Source organism: Amphiura filiformis, chromosome 15, assembly GCF_039555335.1.
Source record: "Amphiura filiformis chromosome 15, Afil_fr2py, whole genome shotgun sequence".
Lineage (NCBI taxonomy): Eukaryota > Metazoa > Echinodermata > Ophiuroidea > Amphilepidida > Amphiuridae > Amphiura > Amphiura filiformis.
In genome coordinates this window covers 22,634,991-22,655,158 of record NC_092642.1, presented here as the reverse complement: position 1 = coordinate 22,655,158, position 20,168 = coordinate 22,634,991, and the positions used below count along the sequence as shown (strand labels likewise).

Sequence of the window (20,168 nt, the reverse complement as noted above, 5' to 3'; positions counted from 1 at the left end):
TCAGACAGAGTAGTCTGTCGCGGGTGAGAATTCTATTATTGTTGGGCCTATAGTGTGTATCGATAAGATTTATTTTACTGTCAAAACGTATGCAGAGTATAGATGAGGTGACATGTGTTTACATTTGATACGCCCTCTGTTGGTCTGTGATCAAAATTGTCAGGCAAAAAACACTATAGTTTACATGGAAGAAGTTGATTTTTATTCATTAACTTTGGTTTCAAAGCAAATAATACAAAAAATGGCATCAATCTTGTTTATAAATGCATCAAGCTATATACATAATATCACACAAAACTTCAAAGGTTTTTAAAATTGAGTTTTAAAGAGATTTATGTGGTCTGTCATAGACACTTCTGTGTTATTTTGCCTGCTTTGAAACAACAGAGGGCGGTCTGAATGTAAACATGTGACATCATAGGTCACCTCATCTATAGTCTAACATCAAATCAGAGGTCACGGTAAATTGCACATGTAAACCTGTTATTGCTGAGATAAATCTCGGGCAAATGGTTTGATTTCATATACAACTGTCGTAACTTGATTGTCAGAAAACATGCCAAAAATGCATGTTTTGGCTCTTTTTTCAAGAAATTGGTAAAATAGTAAACTTTTTGTTTTATCTCCAGTTAGCAGGGCCGGATATACCATAGGGCCAGATGGGCCCGGCCCCATCAGGGCCCCCTAATTTGCCCTGTGCAGTGTATACATCTTCCATTTTAGCTGAAAACACCATATTTTTGACCAAAATAGGGTACACAAATTTCGCTCTTCGCGCACACTGGGCTGATTATAGCAAAATTCAGCTTCAATTTGGGTTAAAATTAAATTTTGTTGCGCTAATCAACGGTCGCGGTCCTATTAAAATCTAAAACTTGGGCACTTGAGTTTACATGCCTTCCTCACAGTGCGTTTGGGGGCCTCCAAATTTTGGGCTGGCCCAGGCCCCAAAAAGGTAAATCCGGCTCTGCCAGTTAGTGTTAAATGAATGATTAGGATTGAGCTATGTTTCTTTGGCAGAACTTGATAATATTTTTTTAATCCAAAAAAATGAGTGCTGTATTTTTCTGCAATAGGGAGTAATTTGCGTAAAACTAAAATGGCTGATTATCTGGGGTCAAATTTTAAAGTTGATTAAATCTGGTTAAAAATCATAACGATGTACGCATCATAAGGATTCCGAAAAAGAATAATTTGACCTATCTCCGATGTATTACTTGGCTCAGTTGTCATAATAAGGCATTGTTAAGTATTCATGTAGAAGGAGAAATACTTTAAGCATATAGTAAGTTCTCGAGTTACTGGCAAAAGGGTTAAATGTTAAATTTTTGGGTTCCACAGGGTTCAAAAATTCAGGATTCGGAAAATGTAGGCCTACAGTATAGTTTGACCTATCTTCAATGTTCAGTTCTCGACGGAATTATTACCTTAAAGGTCAAAGGTCAAATGTTTGTTTCAACACAGGGGTAAAAAAACCCGTAAAAGTGGTCCGATTTTGACGGAACATAATACGAATAGTACAAAAATAAAGAATAGTTTGCAATAGGGGCACACCATTTAGATTTCCATGGTGTGGCTTGCGATTTTTTTTTTACAACATTTGCCCACTAAATGAAAATTAAAATCGCCCACTAGTGAGATTTTAAAAAAATGCCTCGCCCAACTCTGTAAAAAAAAAACTGCGATAGAAAAAAATGCCTGCTCCAAACTCCCATATCCCCCTGAGAATCAAACTTAACTAGGTAATATAAAAGAAGGTAAAACAGTCGATGGGATGTGAAATTTTACTGTGTTATCTAGGTAACAAAACATCCTAGATGATGCAAACTATTCTATATTTGAATTCGAATTAGCGAACCTTTTTTCGGACTAGCGAACCTTATTTTTGGACTAGCAAACAACGTAACAGCGTTTGCACTGTATTTTTTGTGGGACATGAGAGCACATCAGATATGTCGTATTCTGAATATACGAGGAATGTCCTGATGGTATTTTTTGAAATTGGCAATGTAATACAAAATTTATGGCAAAATATTCAAAATTGATTTTTTATTTTTTTTTTCATATTTAAAAGTCCTCGAAGTAAAATTTATAAATCTAAAGATATGTACTTAAAGTATGTGTAGCTGGGGTGAAATACCGACGATCATTTGAAAATTTGGACATTTCGTATTGAAGATACACATTTTTTTCCCAACAGACCTCAATTTTCAGGCGGCGAGCGGCATGATCATGGGCGGAGAGAGACGGCAAAACCTCTCAACCGTATGACATTTTCCATACACTCGTTTAGTTTTGTGGGGTTCACTATCGAACCCCAACGGTTTTAGCTTGTATTAATATTATTTATTAACATAGGCCTACTTGTTTGTGATATTTTAAGCGTTTTAAAATTACAAAATAATCCCATTCAATTATACGATTGACAACGAAAATGTACTGAATTTAGAGAATTCTTGGCGCTCACCACCCGTCAATTTTTTTAGGTTTTTTGGGGTGGGGAGGAGGAATCTAGATCTTCAATACGAAAATTCACAATTTTCAAATGATTGTCGGCTTTTCCTCGCAGCTATACACTTTAAGTAGGCCTATATATACGTATCATTATCATTATCAATTTTACTTCGAACTGTTAGATGTCAAAAATATCAGTTTTGAATAATTTGCCATAAAATTTGTACTATGTTGCGAATTTCAAAAAATCAAATTATTTGATATCAGAAGGACATTCTTCGTATTCAGAATGTAATTCGATATGTCTGATGTGCTCATGTCCCACAAAAATTAAAGACACATTCAGTGATCCCAGCGCAAGTGTAAAAAAATGTTTATAAATTGATTAAAAGTGTAGGATAAGTCAGTCAAATTGTCATTAACTGGTATTTTTTAAATGACAAATTTGGCAAAAAACGAAGAAAACAGCAGTACTGACGAAGTTGAAGACCCATTCAAATACACGTAGCTAATTTAGATATTGTCAGTATCTAAATTACAGATTCGTGTAAAATGGGGGTAAAATGTCTTATTTTGTCTTAAATACACGGCTTTCGGCTGAACCACTCGCAGGCTATGTTAGCGCATCTATGACAATGACAAAGGTACCAAAATCTGAATTTTGATGATTTTTACAATCGTCTGTATGAGCAAATCACTGAATGGGCCTTTAATGTGTAAACGTTCATATCAGAACCCGAACAGTATGAGTACACCAACAAGTGACGCGAGGTAGAGGACACGAAATTTGTCGTCATTTTTTTCATATGCGTAAATATTGACCGGTACCTACATGGAGGGATTCTTTAACTCTGTGTAATTTTTTTCAGGAAATGTAAATCCCTGGAATCGTTAACCCCAGCAATTAGAGATCAGTCACTAAATTCAACTGAATGTAGACAAATTATGCAAGTGGATGGTGCGAATCTGGTAATAAACACTTTTGTCCTGACTTTTTACGCATTCTACTCACACACACACCCCTACAAGATTTCTTTTGGTCACTGAAATTGATTTGAGCAAAGTGGGCTATATTTATAGAAGTGTGATATCTATAACAAAAGAATCATTATAATTATATCACGTTGTGCGTAGAATAAAAGGGTCATATTTTGACATCCATACATTTTTATAGCTGGGTATTTCTTTATAAAATATAAATGGTCCCTGAACAAAAATCGTTATTAGTATTTAGCAGAGAAGATTCTCATCTTCTCTCTGGTATTAGGGACTATATCAAAACCTCAGGAAGAAAAGTACCATCCAATTCTTGTTGATTGAGTAGAGAAGCCCTGCTTGCTTGTTATCGATTGAAAGCTCGTACAATATGCAGCATACTTTTAAATCAACCTATATGGACAGTAGGCCTACACTCAGAACGTTAGTCAGTTGCTGGCTATTATTATACAAGACATACTCAGTCATTTAATTTATAGGCACTGGAAGCGATCGAATTCGGTTGAAATTAGCAAAATTTTGAGCTACGCCTTTTCACGTTATGATTTATTTTAAATTAAAAGTAATAGTTTTAATTTTTTTAGTAAATGTCAGAATAAAAACACAATGCTTGATACTGTATTTTTTTAAAAATCATAATGTTACACTCATACGTGAAGTTTAATCATCTATAGAGTGCTTGGACGGAAGGTCCTTAGTTCAAATCATCCTCCAAACATGCTCCAGAAGACATGCAAATGCATGGAGTACAAAAGAACAATACTTTGATCAATACCAGTTAAACAGATGATTGGTATTGTATTCCGATATCAAAATGCAAGTAAATAATTGAAATATTGTAAAAATATTTATCAGTTTTGAAGCTTTAGGCGTATTTATAATAACAGCTGCGTTACGTTTTGTGCAGACTATATGCCCAAACCTGTGCATGAAGTGACAGACTTCAGCGGAAATTGGTCTCAAATGGTGGTGTTTTTTTTGGAACATCTATGATTTGTTTATGTTTTTTAATTATTTTCTTCGTAGGCCCTAAAAGCTGTCTTCTGAAGACAGCAAGGAAAAAACATTAAAAAAAAAAGAATGTTCCTAAAAATATTGACTAACACGCGTTGTAGATGATGATTCAGTACGGCGTGAAACGGCAAAACTGCATTGACCGGGGCTAGCTGCGCGCTTAGAAAAAAACTTGGCATTAGACCGAATGCAAAGCTATATAAAAAAAAATGTATTTGACGAAGCTGACCAAAATTTAAAACGGCACTTATTATAGCAGAGATTATCCGGAAAAAAAAAAAAAAAATAAGAATCAAAGCAATAAAACAAAACAAAAAATAAATAAAAATAATAATCATTCAGTGCGCAAGAAATCATAAACCCGCCGTCATTGCTATCTTCAGTAGATAGTCAAAATAATAATCATTAAAAATTAAAAAATCTTTAAATATAAAGAAAAAAAATTATATGAAAAGATGTTTTTCACAGATCCGCTGGAGGTATTAATTATTTTCTTCGTAGGCCCTAAATGCTGTCTTCAGAAGATAGCAAGATATTTAAAAAAATAATGTTCCAAAAAACATTGCCTAATGATTCAGTACGACGCGAAACCGGGCAAAATTGCATTAATCGGGATGGTATAATTGATAATAGGCCCCTTTATCATCAATTTTATGAGGACATAAAACGGGCGAACTTCGCTATTCCGAGATCCGTTTTCTCGGAGTAGCGAACCTTTAATTACATTCGGAATAGCGAATGGTCAAATGACGTTCGGAAAAGCGAACCTTCGGAATAGCGAACCTTCGGAATGACGGACCTTCGGAATAGCGAGAGGACTAGTTCACCACGTAAACTTATGGCTCAAAATTCGGACCGATGGACAGATAGTATCAGTTTGTGAATGAGGACATCGTATAAGTTCCTTGTACTAGAGAGGACCCCAAACCGGGACCCCAAATAAAACACGATGACCCATTTTTTACTGAGGTTCGGCTTCCAATTGACCCCTTTCTTCCAGAACTGTAGGCCTATAGCTCTGTAGCCTCTGTATCATATAGAGCCATTGTCATTTTGGCGATTTTTAAACCAAAAAAAAAAAGAAATTGTTCCATGATTTGAATTCTTTTACTCAATGACACCTTTTTTTTCAAAATCTCATACCAGATAGCCACTTTTATATTTTTTATAGGCCTAGTACATTTTTATTTTGCACCCAATAGCTCCCAATATTGAACAACAGGTTAACAACTCGGTTGATTTTGATACAGATCATAGGCCCCTACATTTTGAGCTATTTTGTACTTCTCTCGTGAATCTTGTCTTTTTAACGACTCTTCTTGTTTGTTCACTGTTTTTGCTGGCGAGCAGAGGGCGGGCTTCAATCAACCACTTCCTGTTTTTCCAGACACAATTACTGACAGATTTTGTGTATGTAGTAGTTTCTTCCGATTTTCGTTAATTTCTATTATTCATGATGAATTGTATGTCAGTCTGTGGCTTATAGTAACAGTATTTTTAATTGTGGTAAGAGGATTATACAGTTAAGTGTTGAGAATGTTGTTAATAAGTTGGGTTAACGTTCACGAATTTGCAGTAATGTCAGTAGAGTCGTGATCGTGCAAAATTCGGAAGCTTTTTCTTTTTCTTTTTCTTTTTTGCCAGGGGCCTTCAGACAGGGTCTAAACCGGGCAACGTTATTTCTATAGATCTGCTGCGCATTCAAATTGCATTGTTGATGTGACCTGATTGTGATGATTCACCGTTGCAGCAAAATTACAGCGCTTTGAGTCCTTTAGATCTGGAGAAAGGCGCTTTATAAATCCAAATAAATCCAAATTGTATTGCATCGTAATTTCATTTGTGTCTATGGTCACGCGTTTTAAACTCACCACCCAAAAAGGGTGGAGATGTTACACTTTTTGGTATCAATCTGCAGTTAATCTCATATATTTTCATAATTACAAAAGCTAGATCAATGCATGTGGTCTCATTTGAAAGCTGTATTATTATGTCATATTCCTGCAAAGTGGCATTGCCATAGTCCATCCAGAAGTGAAGATATACCTTTTTGTAGCTTGAAGTACAGGGGTGGAGGCGGCGGCGGGCGCATTGGTAGTGGCGCCGCCTGTACAAACTATATGGGAAATTGACATTTTTAGTACTATTTTTGTAGAAACGTTGATATTTTTGTCAAATCTTTGTGTATGGTTATAAATTTGGTACCAAAAGAAAGCTAACACATTCTACTTTATTGTTTTATGCGTTTATTTTTTGACAAGTAGGTAAATGAATGTATAGTATGGGTGATAATAAAGAAAATAATAATAATATAGTGATTTTGTGACAATTATAAACTTGCAAATCGGTAGGAAAAATTATTTTTCAAAATAATATTTCATGCCCATTGATTTATTTTATTTTAAAAAGCCAAATAATGTTAACTGTTGGGCCTGTATATACTTTCCAGTAATTAAGAGTGCACTTTTTTTTTTGTTTATTTTAAGTCAATTAATGTCAGACCTTTTTGCATCCAATAAATCAGTAAATCCATGAAAATGAAGATGAATTTGGACTTCAAGATCATCCTCCAGGAACTAAGGTCATTACTGGATATACTACTAAAAAGTACAATCTGCACAACATTCAGGCAATCTACATCACTACAAAGCCAATCCTAAAGCCAATTGGTGCTATCAAACCTAAAGACTGTGTATCAGATTTTGGCATCAAAACATGCCATCGGACACAACCTGCATGGACTATGTGGATGTACATGTAATGTACTCTTTAGATGCTTTTACATAATCTATGTTCTTAAAATCCTAATATTTGTGTATGTATGTTTGAAAGAATCAGCCTGTTTTCATGGGATATAGATAAATTTCATGTATATCTTTTTAAAAGGTGCATTGCCGTCGACACATTTAATTACTCGGTAAACGCAAGTTGTTTCAGGTATGTTAATGTTTTTTAAGCAAATTATGATGACTTGTTTCAGTGATTCTTGCTGCCACAAAAGCATGTTGGAATGTGTAATAGTTAGTCTGATATAAATAGATAGGTTTTTGGGGTGATAATGGGCAATTAAGACACTTACATACATGGACTCTGTGAGAAGATTAAATTTCCGATTATAATTTTGCACCAAATTGGGATGGAAATATTTATTTTGGGTGAATCATGAACCCCATGCAATTTTATATTGTTGTAAGGGCCTAAGTGTGCTCTGCAAGAAAATAGCATTATTTTTGCAATAGGGTTACCACAGAAAATGTTAATTGTAAAAATTATTGAATGACTAAAAATATAAAAATATTCACATTTCAGTCAATGTTACCTATTTATCTTACACCTAGTGTCAATTCTGAGTGCATATTTGGATTCCTTGGGCAATTTCCTTTCAGAAAATGTATACTTTTACTATCATAGGGGGTATACTTCAGCAAATATGAATTTGTAAAGGTAAAATCATGTCGCGAAAGCAAAAATCACCATGTAACGCGAAAGGAGGCGACCTTAAAACGCACGACCCTATGGCTATGCTAATTATGTTTACACAACATGAACTCACGTGTTTTCAAGCAAATTCGCCGATAATAGGTGATCAAAAGCGATCGGAATGTTACAAAAGTACAGATCGCATTCAGCTTACTTCATATGAGATGATCTTTGAAAAAAAAAAGGCATAATTTGTCTTGGTGTTTGCGGAATGCCATGCAGTAAAATATTAATATGTTGCGGCAATTCATGATTGACAACTAACAATCGGCGTGTCCTTCGTATCCTCCACTGTCAATTTCTTATCCACTCACTAATCCTCACAAAAGCTTTGTGTTGATTACGTAATGTGTGGAGGTAAATTGCAATAAGTACAATACAATAATGAGTAGGGCGGGCTCCGAGGTGGTTTCTTCTTCATCTTACGTAACAGTATTGTTCTCCAAAAAACCCGGAAGCTTGTCGTTTGGAGCTCTAGCTGAAATACAGCAAGATAGTAAATGTAAACCTGTATTTTAGCTAGAGTATCTCGAGCTAGGGGCCTTGTCATGTTTTAGGTATCCCAGGCAAACCTTAGTTAACACATTTGCTAGTCAGCGAAATTCGCCGAGACCGGGCCCAAACACAATGCATATTTGGCCGTGTGTTATGAGTTGGGGGTGTCATAGGCTGGAGCCTGGACATTTGCGCAGAATTTTTTGCATAAATGTTGAATTGTTTAATTACTGTAGATACCTACATAGGTAAATTTTATACCAAATTAAAGCTCTTAGTGAGTGCTTCACATTGGTACCTTAACTTTTAATATAGCATGTATACTTCAAAAGTTATAGCAGCTGAACGAAAAACATGTCAGGGTGGAGTCGGCCCATGATATGCTGGCCCATGATATGCACTTTTGTGTTAATGTTTGCTCCAGCTTATTTACATGTTGTTTCTGATTTGCTTTTTGGCCCAAAATTTAGTAAAATTGCCTAAATATGACAAGCCTGAATACTATTAAGTATTCTGAATGTGTAATCCTCCCAAGTTTTAGGGTTTTAATTGAATTAATTAGTCAGGCTGGAGTCGGCTAACGATATGGCTGCTCGGGAAATGCCGGCTCAGGATATGCTCTTTTCCTGTGAAGTTTGTGAAAACATATCAGGATTGTATTTCTGATTTTGATATACTTTGTCAGATTTAAATATTTAACCTACAAACATAACCTTCTTAATTTGCATACATTGTCTTGGTAAAATCCCTTTTTGGGGGGTGGGTCAGGTATTTTACATGTTCAGTGGCGCATCGTGGTAAGTTTTCTGAAGGGGCAAAGACAAACAAATTCCTGGTGGACACTGTGTTACTGTGATTTTTCAGTGTGATTATTGTGCAAAACAATGGCAATTGTACACTATATTTAAGCCCAAAATTAAGGTGAAAATTTGTGTTTACGAGTTTCAATTTCACACTAGGGGGGGTTGAGTTTGGGGTGTTTGAAATTTTCTTTTGTGGGGGTGGTTGAGTTAGCTAGCCAGCTCATTTCAGGTGGGGGATGGCTCAACCCCCCAACCCCCTTGGTCTTCACAATTTCAAAAGACTACATGTATTACATTTACATAAAGTCACTTCAAGTCACTGGTGGACATCAGTTTATCATGTGTATTTAAATTAGCACTGTCTTCATCTCAGTTTTTGCAGTTCTTTGTACCGGTACCTGTATCTTTCTAACATAAAGTATTTTGTACAAGACTTTCCCAGGAGACAGACATTCCAAAAGGAGTAAACTGTTTTGCATATTGGTTTTGACTTGCTAGATCTGAAATTCTGCAAATCAGCAAAACTTAATTTTAAATTTTAAATCCTGTTGAAATCCTGCTGATATCGTATACAAGTGCAACTTACTACATGTAACTACAAACTTCATATTTTGGACAACAAATTTCAAAATACTGTGAATAACTTGTTGTAATGTTGAATTTATGTTCAATTTATATGTACATATCATTCTTGTATTTTTAATTACTTAATTTTTCTAGACAGAACATGATTTGTTAATTTCATCAAATTCAGCGCCATTTTTGAATGGCGCGTTTTAACCCTTGCGCAATTTGAGCACTATAACAGGTAGCAAAGTAAAACTATATATTTTCTGAAAGCTTTTGATGTGAGGAATGCGAAAATGGAGTCTGTTTTGATGTAGGGTAAAGCATTTTTAAAATAGGACCACTTGATCTTTGGTAATTTTTATAAAAAAATTCCCTTTATAACTTCATATATATTTCTTAGCACTGCCCCTACATCATAAATATCTGCATTTTTGGATTCCTCATGCAATTTCCTTTCAGAATATACACTTTGCCTATAGTAGCATGTACAGGTATTGAAATAATTAATTCTAAACAAAAAATGGTGCGATTTCTCAAAAATATGCGATGTCCGGCAAAAATCCCCCAACTCAAAACGCATGGCCATTTACATAGAAATTTGAATTTTTTTCGAAAATAGGTCGGTGAAGGAAACCTACATAAATATGTTTTCTATACTTCACTTGACCCAAATATATGATTTTTATGGTGATAATCAAGTCGCACATGGAATTTTAGAGGATTTTGATAGCAGTTCCATTAAAAAAAGCTGCTATCGCCATGAGACCAAGATCTAGAAACACCCCTAAATGCCGTTTTTAGGGAATTTTGTTAGCAGAATCTTTTTGATGAAAGTCAATCTTTGACAAGATGTAACTTTGTTACGGAAAGCGCTATGACAAAAATGTTTTCAGTTTTGACTTTCTTTACTCAAGGGCTTTAATTTGGTATGTAAATGATGCAGTTTGATGGCAAATTTGAATTCACCTAGCATACCTACATGTTTGTTGTCTGCTGCGTTTACTTAATAAGTACCCGATTAGATTTTGAATGGAATGGTCTCGCCTTGAATGGTTAACGTAGCTGTGTACTCTAGACTACATTGTTTCTTTCGCAAAATTTAGCTTTTTTTTATAAATGTATGCACTTTTTTGTTATGTTAAATGTTTTTATAAATACAAGGAAAGAAAATCCAGATTAAGTAAACTGCAACTGCTCTATTTTATGGATTTTATTTCACTCGTATCCGAATTTAAAAGGAAAGAAAATCTTTGTTGTACCATCGGGTACACGCACTTGCATAACAAGATGAACAACGCATCACGCTTTTGTAGTTGCGCAATTTTTAACGCACAGACATGCTACGACATGCATAACGCTTATTTGCATACACGGCGCATCTTATGGGAGCACCACGGAAGCACTGATTTCACAAAAACCTAGCGGTCAAATGGCTCCGTTTTAGCTGATAAAATAAAAATGTGAATTTTTTCAAGTTCTTTCCCCCGATTTAAACATCAAGATATGAATAGATTTCACCCAAACTTCTCAAGGCCAGGGCTGTGGATTTACCCGATGTTCACGTAATGTACTTAAGGTAGAAAAACAAGAAATGTCGCATTCTCCTGTGATCTTCCATCAAAGTGCAAAATGTGGCCACTTTAAACTTCAACGGCCTTTATTTCTATGTTCATTTTCTCCGTCAAATAACAATTTAGGTACCCGGTACACAATAACTCAATTAATACAGCATCTATATGTAAGCAATTATACTCATCATTAAAAGCATGATCGACTTAAGAAACCGTTTTCTCATTTTTTTATATTTTGGTCTATTCCGATTTTAGGCATCATTTAGTGCAAATAGGCGTTTGTGAATTTGAAATTTTTATTTTGATGCCTTATATGGTTTTTGGATTGGTGCCCCAAGATTAAGAAAAAAAAACCAAAAAAAAATTTTGGAAAGAGTGTTTTTTTTAATGATGTTACGAACAAAAATTCCCAAAAATTTTTTGTGTGATTTTCTTCATAATTTTGTTGTTTTTACACCAAATCTGTACCGTATTTATATTGAGATTCATTGATGTCTTGCCTTTATAAAAATGTATACTTTTATATGTCTTGTGTGAATAATTACAAAGTTATAGCACTTTTACTACATGCATGTCTGAGAGTACACAGCCACCTTAAAGGTGAATGAGCAAATTCGTGGCTAGACTTCTCAAGCAATATGATGGTGATGAATGCATTTTTAAAACGTTATTGTAAAATATTTTGGTGACATTTGGATCAAAACTGACAGCCTTTTAATTCATCTTACTCACATAGATAGATTAGTCACAACATCCGCCTATATATTGTAAGATAAGCTTTTTTTGTGGATATCAGCACTAAAAAATGCCAAAAAAAAGAGGATGCTAGGATCATGACATTATGACATACTCCTTTAAGGCCAGAGTAATGGAAGACACATTCGTCAACGACCGAATTTGAGAGTTTTTGATATTTATCAACACTAAGATGTATTCTTTCACTTGAAACTGATAAAATACAACTTGCTAATATTTATTCGTATTTTTGCTTGATTTATTTCACTCTTTTCAACTCTAAAAAGTCACATGGCTCAAGACAGCTTAGTAAATTGGCGGAAATAATGAGTCATAAATGCGCGAATGCGAAATATTGTGACTACTGCAGCGATTGAGCGTCGCTTGACGCTGGCGCAACTCTCTGCGCGTATGTCCAACGCAGTCAAGGCGCATTCGGTATGTTGTTAACGCCAGCAAATGTGGTGTAAACAAAACAAAAATTTGCAGTCAAAATGCCACTTAAGATTTTTTTATTATTTTGAATTTTGGCGCACTGAAAGCAGAGATTATAGATTCATTGGTGCAAAAAGATGTATATTTCGACCATGCACCAGATACAGCTTTTACAAGTGTGAAAGTCTTACCGTTTTAAAATTTAAGGACGTTTTGTGCATAATTTTGACATTTTTTACTAAAACGTCGATTTCTCAGAGTTCACTTTTGACAATATTATGCGATTTTTGTGACAAGATAACTCGAAAAATATGCAAGCAAAGGGTAAACTTTTTGCACTATCCTTTAGAGTACATCAAAGTCTAGGGAAGGTTTTTTCATTTTTTCAAAATATTTGTTTCAAACAAAAATATACACCATTATGTGCAATTTTTAGCTTAACAGACTGACAAAATGGCTTTTTTCACATGTTTTTTAAATATTTCGAAAAAAGAGATGAATTTCAAAAAAATTAAAAAAACCTTCCCTAAGTTCATGTCTCTTCTTCATGAAAAGCTAACTGATTTTTTTTTTACTCTCGAACGGATTTTTTTTTCTAAGTTGTCACAAAAAATTGGTGTAAAAAGTGAATTTTGTGATTTTTCAAAAACTTGATCTGACGTCACCATGGGATTCCTTGACTCATTTCCTTTCCAAAAATGTATAGTTTTATATACTTTGGACATACAATTCAGAAATAATGAAGCTCGAAAAGGTCCATGTTCTCTCCCATTACACTGCCCTTAAGTGTCCTCCACTGTTTAGGGTCTTTGTCGCTCTTGTGTAGGCATCAGAACTTTTTCAGAACACATGAGACCAGGTAGCATGGGCCAACAAATTGGGATAACACTAGATCCTCGAAATGTAAGAAAAGAGAAGTCAGACAAGCCATGATAGAAATTAGGAGGAAAGCGACAAAGACCCTGAACAGATAGGAGGGCACTTTTATTAAGTACCGGTAAATGTCGGTAATGTTTATGATCCATTTCAGAAGACTGGAAAGAAGTAACCACAACTGGAAACCAATCTACCGGGAAAGTGGATCAGCTGATCACTTTTCTGATGAAGTCCTCCGATGAGCTAGACGAAATATAAAATTGTGGTTGAAATAATATATTTGATCAACAAACATGATGAATCTGTTCAACGACGTTCATACATTATACACATAATTCTGACACAAATTTATTTCTCAACATTGTTGAAATAAAAGTCAATTTTTTTCTCTCACTTAGGGAACTTTGTTGAAACTGTTAGCATTTTACAACTTCACAGTCTTCACAAGACATATTTACCTATCTAAGAAGTGCAAAGAAGATGACATTGCTACAGTTGACAGGGGCTATGTTCATAGCCTATGGCCCAGCCTTTGCATTGTTTGTGTTCACCATAGCCAAGGATCCACTCAGAATCATTGTCATGATGGCAGGGTAAGAAGATGAAGAGTTGAGAGCCAGGAAGCCATAACTCATAAAGGATTCTTTTGTGAGTTACGCTTTCTGGTTTTCAACCCTCGAATAGTTGATGATTAAAATAATACAATATGTACACCTGTCATTGCTTGTAAGTCGTTCAGTTTAACAAAAATCCAAAATATACATTGTGTTACGGAATATGTAATCTTTAAGGGGGTACTACACCCATCACATTTTTTTATGGTTTTTGCATTTTGTGAAGAAATGAGAAAAAAAATTGGTCAAAGTGGTATGCAAAATGAAGGGGCAAATCTTCTCGTTCTATTGGTGGTATTGATAATAATGTAGCTTACATGCTTTTAGTTGTACAAGCCAAAGAGAGGTACATGATGACCCCATCACAATTTTGATCATATTTGCAATTTCAGAACTACTGACGTGAATCCACTTGACACACTTATTTATCAGTAATGGCAGACCCTAATAGTACCAAAATATTTTTTATTTTGGAAATGCATTAATTATGCACAGCTTTGAAAACACAAATATGCATCAATTTCATGTTATCAATGAAATTAAACTTATTTTCCCCTTCCAGTTGACAATGATATGCAAAATTTGTGTTCACAAGGCAGCACATTTGTTTCAGGTTTGATACGGTTGAAATTAAAGAACAGTCAAAACAGTCAATTTTCAGTATTAGGTGAATTTTTGCTCAGTTTTCTGAGAAAATAGAAAGCTTAGAAAACACGATAATAATGTGAATCGGTATGTTCACAATGGTAAAACCTCAATATTAAACTGTTGGACACACCCTAAAACTTCATGTGTAGTAACGGTTTCGTCACTTACCTGTAGCGGGCGTGTATTCCTTCCACTTTGAGGAAAAGATGAAAAATCCGTGTGAAACTTGGAACTGATAAAATCACTGCTCGCCGAAGATAAGCCACCGTAAATCGACGCCATATTTTTATAATTGGTTTTGACCTTTGACTAAGGTTGCGCGATACTCGATACCGCTGGATTCTCTGATACCGCACGCTGCGTGCGATACCGTACATTTTACAGACATGACCAGAGGATGTTTAAAGGCATTCCCACAACCCAATGGGGTTTCTGACCTTGTATGTCTGGCTTTTGTACACATGTGGTACAGTTGATCATACCTTGCATTGGGATTGTGTGCAAATATCTGGTGTTTTCATCCTATTATTTAACATTCAAAACATCGAGACTTAGGAATAAAATTAATGCAGTGGGACAATATGAATGTTTCCTGTAAGAAAATCAAATATCAGTCATAAGTCTCAACTATTAGCTCGTTGGCTGCAGTTTTAAAATTACCATTTTGTGTGTGTGGCAATGGGGACTTTGCCTTTAAAATTAGATTATATTGATCAAATTTCCCAATCATAGTGCATTGTAGGAATGCCTTTAAGCCTCCTCTGAGACATGACAGAATAGGCCTAAAGAATTATTGAATGGAACGTATTGAAAAAAAATATTAGAAAATTGAAAACAAATATAAACAAATATTCTAATCTCTCATTCTCTATTAGCGACTTCAGGTAGCGAATAAATTGTGTGGTAGGTCTAGACTATCTCCAACTCTAGTGTGATGCAGAATCCCGGGTGCAGAATTCACTGCTTTTATTGGAGTATAAATGATCCAGATCCAGATCTCGCAGCCTGGGCTCACCGCTAGGCCTAGGCCTACATTGTACAGTGTTTTGAATAATCCAATGGCTTGTCTATGGGATCATATGCACTCAGCAGCACATCATGGCGGGTACTATTTTGGCGGGGCATGTAGGCCTACACGATAAAACATTTCAGGGTGTGTTTGTTATGTTATATTTATTACAATTAGGTAAAAATCCCGATTTTGAAAAATGTTACGGTGCTTTAAATAACAATTGTTTTCCTAATGTACATATACATGTAACGTCACAAAACACTTTTCAGCTACCTACCGTATCATTCACATTTAGAAGTGTATAGAAACTAGTTTACGCTGAGGGATGATTTCATACAATTTTTAACAAAAAGGATTTTTCACACATCTGAGTTTTGGTGACCTTGAGCATTGTAAAGAGGCAATGTTCGATCCCAATCAAAGTAATTGCAAATCTTTTTACAAAATATTTTCAGTACAAAAACACGGTTTAAAATATGTTACTAAAGATTTGAAACTAGCCAATTGTAGGCCTATTGGTTTTGTTTACAATCAACACACAAATTGTGTTAATAATAATAACTTAAATTGTCAACAGAAAGAGTCAGCTGATCATCAGGTTTTATGTCTTCTTTTAACAAGAGTGGAAACAAAGGAACCCGAAAAATGTGCAAAGTTATTGACTTCGCTAGCATCTTAAAATTAAACTCTGAGTCAAAAATAAGCTTTGTTTCATTAATTAAAAAGAAAGTTGTAAAGTTGTTGTATCTTGTTAGTAAAGTGAAGTTTGCTACTGTTTTTATTATTACCTGTGTTTGCGATTCAAATCCCACAAAGAGTAAGCAAGTTCGTTATTAAATGTGGTAGGCCTCAGTACCCCTCCCTCCCCCCAACATACACATTGACTCATTTAAGGCACGGATTCAGGGGCTGATGGGCCCACCCCCCCCCCCCCAAAAAAAAAAAAAAAGAGAAGAGAAGGGGAAGAAAGGAGAAAAAGAGAAGAGAAAATGGAGGAAAGGAGGAGATAAACTAAATTGCACGTAATTGAGTAGGCTGACTAAATAATCGCACAGTCGGGACGATTGGAAGTAGGTCCTATATATGCCTGCGATTATTTTAGGTATTGCTTGAAGTCGGGTCCTCGTCCTAAAAGCATGTGAAAATTACTGCGGGTCCGCCGATATGCAGGGCCCCTCACATTTTGCCACCAAAGTCAGTATTAAGACGGACTCGCATGCTTTAGTAATTGCCAATCTCAAGTTTTGCAAATTGAGTTCGGGCCCTTTTTTTCTGTTTAAAGCAATTGATTCAAATAGTAGTGTAAAAACAATGCACCGACTGGCTTCCAGTTCGACCTTCATCTTGCAAATTTTTCAAACTTCTCAGGGGGGAACATCCCCCTCAGACTAACTCTTGCGTAGTGGATAAACATATGATCATTTTCGCTCTTCTTCCAACATTTGCAAATCATTAAGCCCTATGTTAACACAATTTTATGTATAGGCTTACAGGAAAACTTGTCCAAGGAAGGTTTCATGGACCATCATTTAACAAATTCGCGCCTCTTTCAAACTAAAATTTTACACACTAGTACCAAAATGGTCCACCACACCCCTTCAATTTCCTTCGTCGTACCCTCCCCCGCGTAATCGATATACAAGTGGCCATTTTCGCTTCTTCTTTCAACGATTTATGTTTAAAACAATTTATAGGCTCACGACAATAGGGAAACTTGTCCAAGAAAGGCTTCATGAACCGCACATTTCACAAATATTCGCCGCCAAACTAAAATTTTACACCGTGAGTAATAGCGCCAAAATTGTCCACCAAATCGCTTCAATTAGATCTTCATTTTGCACCAGTTTCTTATTTCTGAGGGGGGAACATTTTTTCTTTTTCAACTTCCTGCGTCGCGCAAGCGCGCTCCGCGGCCAATTTTTTTTATTTAATTTTATTTTTTCTAATAATTCGTCCGCCACCCCCTGACTGCTCTAGATCGACAAAAGCTGGTATCGCCCATCCCTATGGAGAGTGACATCCGCTGACATCACAGACCAGGCGGTGATGGAGACGATATCGCCAAATTTGAGGTCGCCATTAGATTTAACACATAATCATGAACGCGTCACAAAGAATTCTAAATTTGTTATGTGGTGTCAAAGCAAAATTATCTTACTTAAAACCGCGGGTACGACAAAGTACCCCACTGCAAGTATGATAATTTTCTATTAATGTAATTGCTAACCGTGTATTTTGAATGGGGCTTGTACGTCACGTGTTGCGCTTCCTACGCCGCCTGTCACAGACGTAAAAAGTGGATCGCTAAAAAAATAAGCGTCCTTACCAACCAGTCAACTTTAAGACAAATGGGTTAAAAGACACACTTTTACAAAGTTTTTTCATAATTATTTTTATTTCACATGATCCGTGCATATATCGCCTAGCTATAAATGAAAAAATTTTTTTTTAGACCAATCAAACCAATATATGGGTGTAGTACGGCCTTAAGTTGACACCTTATTTGAGAAAAATGAGCAAAAAATGGTGGAAGTATCGGTCTTATCTTCAAAAGTTGCACTTGAGGAGATTTGCATGCATGAATGCACAATCTCTGTATTATATAATGCCCTATGCTTATCTCACAAAGTGCAACTTTTGATTTGGGTGATAACAGACTTTCTTTCCCGATATCGCTGTTGTTTCTTGGTCAATTTGCACAAATGAGGTGCCAAAATAAAGAAGACAACTTCTGTAACAAAATGTGTATTTTTATTCCCTGGCTTTAGCCATGAGGGGGATATTGCGATAGTGTATTCCTTCTGTATGTATGTGTCTTCCATTTTGGTTAGGTTTTGCCTTCTGCCTATTTTCTCGGAGACTAGGGATCGCACGTTCCTCAAACTTTGGGGGTCATCCAGGGGTCATCTGAGGTCAAATTAGTAAAAACTGTCGTATGGGCATGAAACTTGGTGGGTACAGTCAACATTTAAAGCCAAATATTTGGAAGGTCATTTCGAGGTCACCAGGGGTCATCTGAGGTCAAATTAGTAAAAACTGTCAGATGGGCATGAAACTTGGTGGGTACAGTCTACATTTGGGGCCAAATATTTGGAAGGTCATTTCGGGGTCACCAGGGGTCATCTGAGGTACAAGTTTACTGACCACCCAGCCAGGGGGATCGCGTGGTTTGAGAACCGCCTATTTTGTATTTTTGTGTTTGTGAAAAAAGGACTTTCGAGCAATTGTAGCAAATAAAACGGTATTTACTTCTTGTGCCAGGTGTACACACACCCCTACGCACATGCCACACAAACACAAACACACAGGCAACTGTGGATGTTGACCCTTCCTATTGAGTTTTTGCTATCCACCAACAGACGTACATGTTTGGTTTTACATGCCTTACTGTAGATATGGTGAAGTTATTTAAAGTGCGGACTTCCCCATTCCTGCAACTACGTGCAGTCAATAGCTGTAATGTGTTGTGCTGTTTGTCCAGTTACACAAGACTTGTCAAGTATTGTGTCCTCATTTGCCGGTGTTTGGAAACACACATGCACAAAGCACACACTGGATAGTATTTCACAGTTTCTTGTACAGTCGCTGTTGGGGACCAGTCCAAAAAGAGAAAAGTGTGTTAATTCCTTCCAAATACTTCATTGAATTGATTTTAACCCTAACTGAACACAAGGGATTTTTGCTATCGGAAGGGAAAGAAGAAACGAAAAAGGAGAGAAGATGAAGAAAGAAGTCACTTTGCACCCCCGGGATTCAAACCTCGGACCCCTCGCATGCCACACAGAAGATCCCCAGCATGTAGCCACACAGTTGACGTTGGCCCAGCCAACGATTCCCTGGGCATATATGACTTGGGCTGATTGCGTCATCAAGTCACGTGCAATGCGTGCACAAGCAGTGATTTTCATAGTGAGATTTAGTGAGATATACATGTAGTTCAGTAAGGGTTATGTACAGTACAGATCATACTTATATATATGCAAAGAAATATAATGACCTCTGATGTAGTATAGATTCTCTATTATTATAGATAACCATATTTATAGGGTACCTTCTTTTATGGAAGTAGAACTTTAACTTTTCTGAACATGGAGATTTATAATAGCAATTGTGTTTCTGTTTTTCTATGAAAGTGATCATTAATTGTTGTGTGTCCAATGTTTTCTCATCACACACAGGATGTTTTTCTGGTTGTTATCCCTCCTCCTCTCATCCATCTGGTGGACAGCTGTTGTTCCTCTCAAGGATCAGTTAGCATTTGGTGTCACATTCTCTGTCATCTTCCAGGAAGTTGGTCGTTTCTTCTACTACAAACTTCTCAGGTATGTGTAGGTTAAGAAACTCATTCTGTAGAAACTGTTTTGTGTTTCAAATCAGAACATGACTAGATTTCACTAAGAGGGGATAACTTTCATCAACACGTTAGCCTGAAAACAATCATAAAAATCAAGTTGAATCTTGCAAA

General features: G+C 36.0%; 1 protein-coding gene across 3 annotated transcripts in view; it reads left to right on the top strand.

Moving 5' to 3' along the window:
- Positions 1-20,168, top strand: part of LOC140171395 (gamma-secretase subunit Aph-1-like) — a 28,077-nt gene that overhangs the window by 110 nt on the left and 7,799 nt on the right. The window contains exons 1-3 of one of the 3 annotated variants that reach the window (XM_072194640.1): positions 5,817-5,970; positions 13,828-14,022; positions 19,882-20,025. In XM_072194640.1, the coding sequence (XP_072050741.1) occupies positions 13,910-14,022; positions 19,882-20,025 (257 nt within the window). In that variant the 5' untranslated portion in view covers positions 5,817-5,970; positions 13,828-13,909. Of the gene's footprint in view, positions 1-5,816; positions 5,987-13,827; positions 14,023-19,881; positions 20,026-20,168 lie in introns of those variants that run through there. The other 2 variants (XM_072194642.1, XM_072194641.1) reach the window with 2 other exon arrangements.